Here is an 8,970-nt window from a genome sequence, read left to right on the forward strand (position 1 = left end):
ATTTCTGGGGTTCCAACATCAGATACTGTTCTAGCATCCAAAGAAGATTCTGAACAAGTTCATTAGCCACAAAGAATCAGACAAATACCAAGGAGATTTATAGAGTTTGACATGTTATAAGATACTAAAATAGACTCTGAGGGAGAGATCATTCAGTGTGCCATGCTAGTATATTATGAACTAGTTAGTGTTGAAGAAGCGCTTAAGAAGAAAGCGTGGCGGAAGTCCATGAAAGAAGAACTTGAGGCTATAGAAAGAAACAAGACTTAGAAGTTGACTGAGCTTCCAAAGGAGAAGAAATCCATAAGTGTCAGATGAGTTTTCAAGATGAAACTGAATCCAGATGAATCAATTGGAAAACATAAAGCAAGGTTAGTAGCAAGAGGATTTCTCCAGAAATCTAGGTTAGATTACTTTGAAGTGTTTGCACCTGTAGCTCGACATGAAACAATCAGATTAGTGATTGCTATAGCTACAAATAAGAAGTGGTCTCTGATACATCTGGATGTGAAATATGCCTTTATGAACGATCCATTACAATAAGAGATATACATGTCACAACCTCCTGGATTTGTGAAGAAGAACAAGGAAAGGACGGTGTACATGTTACATAAAATATTGTATGGATTGAAACAAGCTCCTAGAGCTTGGAATCTGAATATTGATTCATTTTTCAAGCTACAAAGATTCAGAAAATGTGAGATGGAGTGTGACGTTTATTTCCAGCATACTTCTGAAGGCAATGTGATTCTGGTGTGTCTTTATGTTGATGATATACTACTAACATGAAGCTGTTCAGAAGAGATAACTAAGTTGAAGAAGGTGTTGATAAATGAATTTGAGACGAATGATCTGGGAAATATGGTGTATTTTCTAGGAATGGAGATTTTGTACTCTGAGAAGGGTATCATTTTGAATCACCTAAAATATGAATTTGAGCTTCTGAAGATATTTGAGCTGAAAAATTGTAAGGCTGCAATCCCACCTGCTGAAGCGAATCACAAGTTGGATTCTGATGTTGAGGGTGATGATGTAGATGCTACAACTTTTAAACAACTGGTTGGCTCATTGAGATATCTCTGCAACACGAGACCTAACATCTGTTATTCAGTTGGAATGGTGAGTATGTTTATGAGTAAATCAAAGTGGTCACATTACCAAACTGCTGTCAAGATTCTGAGGTATATTAAGGGGACTTCGAGGTATGGAGTGTTATTCCCTTCTGGTGTTAAGTCTGAAGCAGAACTAATGTGTTATTCAGATTTTGATTGGTGTGGAGACAGAGCTAACATAAGAAGTACTTCTGGATATTTCTTCAAGTATCTGGGAGGTTCTATTTCTTGGTGTTCCAAGAAGCAACCAATTGTTGCTTTGTCAACATGTGAAGTTGAGTACATTGCAGGTGCTTTGTCTGCGTGTCAAGCTATTTAGCTTATGAATTTGTTGCAGGATCTGAAGATCAAAGTGAACAACCCTGTGAAGATGATGATTGACAACAAATCAACCATAAGCCTTATCAAGAATCTAGTGTTGAATGGAAGAAGCAAACATATTGACACAAAGTTTCATTTTCGAAGTAATCAGATTCAGAATGGAGAGCTAGAAGTTGTACACTATAGCACCCATAAGCAAATTGCAGATGTTCTGACTGTGAAAACTAAACACTTTATTCACCGGATGGATGGAATCAGTGTTGTAGAGTTTAATTAGCTGAATATGAATCAAGGGATGATGTTAGATATAATTCAGATTCAGAAGTGGTGTTCTGACTCAGAAGCAAAAACTCCTGAGGTTGTTGTTAGCTTCTGAATTTTAGCATTAGTTTGTTACACCCATGTGACATTTTGATTTGTATATTTAAACAAACGTGTAACTAATTTTTCAAAATATAAATAGAGTTTCTCTCACCTTCAAAGTTTGTTATAACCGTTTTTTTCTTTTTCTTCTCTTTCTCCCTCTTCTTCCATCATCATCTTCATCCTTGTGGGAAAAAAATCTATTCGCTCTTAATTTTAGAGATTATTTATTTTAAAACCGAGGAACAACTACACCACCATGATTAAGTGACTCTCTTGTTTGTAAAGACCACCATGATGCCACAAATTATGTTGGTGCTTTATTTTATTAATAATATTTGCAAGAAAGATTACAATTAATAATAATATTTTAAATATCATATACCAGTTGAGGACTTGTAGCATGCCTAAGATCCAACCAAAAGAGAAGGAATAAAAATCTTTTTCGGTTGAAAAAGAGATGCTAACCAAAAATACAGTGGATCATGAGCATATATTAATTAATATTCGATAATGAACAAATCGGTGATGTTTATAATACGACAACTACCTCATTCTCATTTGATTGTTGATACAAATGCATGTTGAGGATACTAACAAATAATATACACTTTACTTGCATGTAATATCAATATGGTAACAAGACAAACATCACTGTCCCTTTCCTTGTCATCAAATTGGCCAAACCACTAGCATGTAATGCCAAAACTTTAAAAAGGAATTAATATATTTATCAATTTTCTAAAAACAATTATTCTTGAAACTTTTTTTAAAAAAATAATCCATTTTGAAAAAGAAAAACTAAAACATCTCACATTGAAAGAAAAACTAAAATATCTCACATTGAAAGAAAAAGAGAAACTACAATTATTCTAGTATGGTCATACCAAATGAAATGGTGACGTCTTTTATTTTCTATAAGCAGGAAATTTATTCATTAGAGAACAAGAAATACTTTTGTTTAGAGGTGTTCAAAATCAAATTATTTCAATAGAATTTTTTTAAATAAATTGAACAAATCAAAAATTGCAAAAGAACCGCTTTTGATATCTGAAAAAGTGAAAAAAAAAACCGTATTTGATATCTGAATATGTTTGAGATATTTTCTAATATAATCGCGCGGTTCGATTTGATTTACAGTTTGTATTTTGCAAACTGAATAAAACTTACATATTATAAACTATTAAATTTTTTTAATTTTTTTAGAGAATTCAACAAGAATTATTTATATATGTTATCATATTTTTTATATAATATTTATTTTAATTTATTTATCAATAAAAAATAAAATATTATTTATTTATAAATATTATTATTTTTATTTAAAATAAAATTATTGTATATTTATTTTTGTTTTCACTTATAATTTGTTGATATTGTATAAGGATAAATATAAGACTAAAAAAAAAGTTTATTTTAACTTTACTTTTTGTATCCCTTTATACATAAAATATTGCCGGTATTTCAAATTAATTGAAGAATGTGATTTCATATATTTCCTTTAGATACGAGATAAAATTGTAATACGGAATTCATATTTATGTATCAAATTATAAATTTATTTTGGCAACTATAAATTAATTTTATGGTAACGTATAAATGATTAAACACAAAATTATGTTGTCCTTTATATTTTTATGTATTACTTAATAAGTTTTTTTGTAAAACACCGAATCAACCGAACTAATCTAAATCACATTAGTTTGGTTTGATTTTGTTTCTAAAAGCCAATCGAATCAAATCAAATCATGCGTTTTTTCTCTTGCGATTCAGATGATTTTTAGCGTCAAAATCATCCAAACTGCACCGCAAACACCCCTACTCTTGCCCAATACAATCGGAAAAATAAAGAAAAAATAAATACCAATATTAACCTTTAATGCAATTTAAAGGTGATACACAAAAGTCATAAAAATTATAGTTGAAGTTTGCAATTTCTTCTATAACACTTCACTTCCAAAACTCAAATTTAATTGACCACACTAGGTCTCCTACATTACCAATATCATCTTTAAACAAAATTATGTTCCTATGATTTTACACACACCTAGCAGCCAACCAAATCACATCTACCTTGTCTTCTTTTGTGCTACCTTTCAACATCCCTCTGAACACAGTAAAGTTCTTCCATGATAGTTCATCTAACTCTATATTTTTGTTAATCCACTTCTCCGCACCTTTCCAAACTTCATGAATAAAAGAACAATTAAGAAAAATATGGTATATGTTCTCTTCTTCCTTAAAACATAAGACACATAACATATCGCGAGTATCTTGAATAACATTTCTTCTTCTCAGTTGATCTTTACTATACAAACGATTGTGAAACATTCTCCAACAAAAAGTTTTGATTTTCATCGAAACTTTTGCTCTTCATAGGCCCTTAAAAGCATCTGTCAATTCTTCCTCTAACTCCTCGATCTGGATGATCTTCTGCATATAGTTGTAACAGGAGTTAACACTAAATTTTTTATTGTTCTCCTCCATCCAAACAAACATGTCCTAATTTTTGACTAAAGGAGCATGATTGGTCAACTGTTCTAGCAGCTCATCCCTATTTAACTGAGATTCTTCATTCAAATGATCTTCTAATCCTTGAACATTCTAGATCCATACTCCATTTATCCAAATTCCCATTTGATCTATTGACCCCTCTTGATTACTACTTAAATTGAACAATTTAGGGAATTTACATTTCATATTTTGATTTCAACACCAGTTTGCAAATTAGAAAGGAATGCAATTTCCTTTTCCCAAACTGCAATTAATTTTACATGTGAACCCTTCATCATCACTAATATATGACCACACTATCCTAACAACATCCTTTCACCAAATGGAATACTTACTTCTACCTTTTTTCCTAATTCTGCTCAGAATATGCAACTAAATGTTTCCATAACTGGATCTTAATAGATCAGCCAATATAACCTCATTTTCAACTAACACCCTCCACTTCCATTTACTTATTAAAGCTACATTGAAATCTTGAATGTTCTTCACTCCTATGCCAAATTGACTTTTGGTTATGCAGACTTGTTACCAACTGATCCAATGAACTTTTCTTGATTGTTCAGAGCTATCCCATAGAAATTTTTATTGAATTTTAGTTATCTCTTTCCAAATCTTCACAGGAGCCTTAAGAAAGACAAGTAGTAAATATGTGTACTATTTTAAACAAAGTTCACTGAAGTTATCTCTTTCCACTCTTCCATAATGCTAATTTAGATCTACGTCTGTCAAAAATGTAACTCCAGATTTGAATTTTTATAGGACTGGATCCTATTGGAACTTCAAAAAAATTTAAAGGCCGATGCTTTCAAATTACAAGAAAGAAAATAAGAGGCTGCAAGGATGAAATTGTCCTGGCACAAAAAATGACCATGAGCGCTTGCACGCTCGCGGATGATAAACAGAGTTGCCACCAAACTTTAGTTATTCCAAAAGGAAACTGAAAATATCAAATAAAACCCTTAAAAGAAAAATAAAATGGCTGTCGCAACCAAATTCAGGTTCAAGAGTCGACTACGCGAGGGGAATGTATTAACATCCAATTTGTTGTAAATATAAGATAATAGGTATCTAATTAATTTTGACTAAGAAAAGACACTCGATGTCGATCGAGGTTTGATTCGCGTTACAAAATGAAATAAGAAATGATTTGATTCAATTTTGAAAATGGTTTTGAAAGGTATTGAGAAATGATTTGATCGATGGTGAAAATGGTTGAAGAATAATGAAAGGTGAGAATCGTAACACAAGGTCGCAAATTACATCACGAAGGGTGCGAATTCTAGCTTGAAACGCGAACTCTAGCATGAGGCGTAACTTAATGCCACAAATAAATCGAATCGCAATATTGTAGAAAGCACGCGACAAAATAAAAGGATAGAAACACATACAAAATAATTACATCACACATTTATCATAATTGAATCGAAAGAGTAAAGAAAATCTAAATACACATATCAAATATCTTAACGCGAGGACTCGAATTAAAGCCAGGTAACACGAAGATGTGGGATGCAAAAACTACAAAAGTAGGTTTAAATTCGATTTAAATGTAACAACATCGTATTGTTGTATCTCAACACAAATCAAATCACAAATTGATAACACATAAGCGCTATCATCGCAAATAAATTACAATAAAATATAACATTGCGGAAGCAAAAAGTCACATATCGAAAATGCAAAGTAGCGAAAAGCAAAAGTGAATTGTTAATATGCCAAACCGTCAAAAGTGTATATGAAACCGAATAAAATGTGACGACAACCAAACTGAAAATTTCACACGTAAATTAAAATCAAAATAATCCGAAAATTGCTAACGCGGGATGCGCTCATCGCAATCGAAATAAAATTCGCATAACACAATGTATCACAATGGAATGATATAACGCAATGTAAAAGTAACAAATTGCAAGTGTTGCAAATAAACGCAAGAAAATTCGGAAAATTGCTAACGCTCATCGCAATCGAATCAAAAAATATATAAAACGCGAATTGTAACATAATGCAACTAAACGCGCGGAACGAAACTCTGAACGTAACAAAAACAAACCTGATACGTATCATCATGTTACATCAATATATCGAACAAAAAATTCAGTGGCATAATGGCATATAAGTGATGTCGAATCCGTAGATTAAAATCCAATTTATACAACGCAAAAATAGAACAATAGCAGCAATACAAGCATATATTTAACATTATTTACAGAATAGTTACAAGTCTTAAAACAAAAATTCAGCGGCGACACAGCAAAAATGAATATAAAATCGAAACAAAATAAAAGCAATCAAACAATAATATCCAACAGAAAAAATCATTTGCAGCGTTGCCAAAACAAAGTCGAAACGCTTGTTGATGGCAACAAAGCAGTGGCATGACTATGTTGTTGCTGGAAAATGTGTTGCAGTGGTGAGTGAGGTGCAACCGTGGTTTGAGAAGAAGAAAGGTTTGCTGCGAATTTGTGGTTGTTGTGTTTGCGTGAGAGAAAACAATGGTTGGTCGGAAATCGTTTGTAGGGTGTTATTTGAAAGGGTGGTTGTTCACTAGAGGTTGGAGGTTTTCATGAGGAAATTTTGAAGTGGATAGAGTTGGATTTTGGAGGTTGTAGGTGGCTATGAAGGAGGAAAAGGTAAGGGTGGCTCGATTTGAAGTGGTGGTCGATACCGGTGTGGTGTTATGGAGGTGGCAGAGTGGTCGTACTAGGGAGATGAGGGAGGAAACAGAATGAGTGGTGGTTTGGCCTTTCACTGACAGAAGAAGAGAATGGTTCTCTTTTTTTTTTTTCTCTTCTTTTTCTATGAAAGATGGTGAGAAAGATAATGATATGGGTTGGTGTTTTTATTAAAATGGAAGTGTTTATGGTTTGGAAAGAAAAATAGGTGTGTGACTGTTTGGTTGAAGGTGGAAAGGAGGAAATAGCGTGGGAGCAGAGAAAGAAGGGGGGGGGGGGGGTTGTATGTGGTAGTTGGTTGTGGTTGCGATGTGTGAGAAGAGTATCACTGAGTCTAACGTTTTTTCCTTTTCATTTCCAAATGCACTCAGTCAGACCAATGAGCCCCTTCGATGTTGCCCCTCTCAATTCTTCTTCTTTTTCTCCACTTTTGAATGAGAGAGATGTTTAGTAGGAAATGGGCCATCTCTTGTTTTGTATTGGCCCTAATTTGGCCAATGACTTTATTTATATCACAATCCTAAACAACTTCCTTGATCTCCAATTTAGAAAAGGCATCTTCTAACATATTTTTGTCTTTCAAAGATAGCTTCATAAACTCAACATCTTCCATATCAAGTCTAAGTAGCTCGGGTTCCTTAAACTTCTCAACAAAATACCTTCTCACTTCCTATTTAACTCACTTCACATAATCAACTATCCCTTAATTAAATCTCATATCCTAAAAAGTTCTTGCTAACTCTACTATTCATTACTTTATGGAAATACTTGATATTTATGTATCCCTCTCTAGTCCACTTTAGCCTATATCTTTGCAATATAATACTCTCTTTGAATAAGATCTTATTCCATATTGAAGTTTATGGATTGTCTCTCCTAGAAGCTAACTGCATAATTTGATTCTTTTGACACTCTTCTATAAGTCCATCCACTTCAATCACTCCTTCTATCTCCTCTTTTATCTTCAACTCAATCCATCCAAAGACCTCCTTTTTCCACCTTGTAAGAATATTTCTTAACATTTTCAACTTCTCTTTTAATACATAATCGCCTCTCCCTTCAACTTTTATACCAGACCACTCATTCTCCATAAACATAACAAAATCCTTGTTACAAACCAACAGTTCTTGACCTTAAAAGGTTTAGGGCTTCAATCAAGTTTATTAAACTTGATCCAAATATGATAGTGGTTAGAAATGTACGTCAAGCCTACAAATTGACCCACCATACCCACCTATCTATCGATGAACTAGACAAGTGGAATATGCCAATTCTTCTCATAGACTTTCCATCCCCACTAAACCATGTAAATTTAATCCTAAAATAAGGCACATCTATCAGATCCAGCTCCTCCATGAATTCTTTAAACCCTTCATTTTCAGATCTTCTACCATACCCCTGACTTCCTTTTCTCTTAGAAGAACTTATAACATAATTAAAATCTCCACATAAACACCAATCTCCATCAATAAATTTTGTTTTAAGTTCTTTTAAATCAGCCCACATCTTCCTTTACAAGAGAAGTACACATTGATAATATAATAAAAATGGTCTCTCTAAAATACTTTGATGCCTAGGTACCCATCGCCTTTGAAATCGGGAATAGGATATATGACACACATATCCAAATTATGAGTAAGCCCCCAGATTGGCCTACTGCATCACTAGCAGACCAATCCATATATATATATATATATATATATATATATATATATATATATATATATATATATATATATATATATATATATATATATATATACATATATATTTCTCCATAAACTACTAACTAAGCTATTATCTGCTTGCTTGAATTTAAAATCTTGAATAAGATAAATGTCAGCATTACATGAATTGGTAGTTTGACAGATATTCCTCCTATTTGCTAGGATACCTCCACCTCTGATGTTGAATGAAATTATATTCATTGACCTGATTTCTTTGTCGCCTTCCTTGCCTCTTTGCATTTCTTGTATTTTTTCTCCATG

At 32.8% G+C, this 8,970-nt stretch overlaps 1 protein-coding gene across 1 annotated transcript; it reads left to right on the forward strand.

Moving 5' to 3' along the window:
* The first annotated feature begins 879 nt into the window (after nt 1-879).
* LOC127137788 (secreted RxLR effector protein 161-like) lies at nt 880-1,431 on the forward strand. The gene has a single exon (XM_051064210.1). It carries the CDS (start codon nt 880-882, stop codon nt 1,429-1,431), a length of 552 nt encoding a protein of 183 aa, XP_050920167.1.
* Nucleotides 1,432-8,970: the final 7,539 nt, after the last annotated feature.

Source organism: Lathyrus oleraceus, chromosome 4, assembly GCF_024323335.1.
Source record: "Lathyrus oleraceus cultivar Zhongwan6 chromosome 4, CAAS_Psat_ZW6_1.0, whole genome shotgun sequence".
In the NCBI taxonomy this organism is placed as follows: Eukaryota; Viridiplantae; Streptophyta; class Magnoliopsida; order Fabales; family Fabaceae; genus Lathyrus; species Lathyrus oleraceus.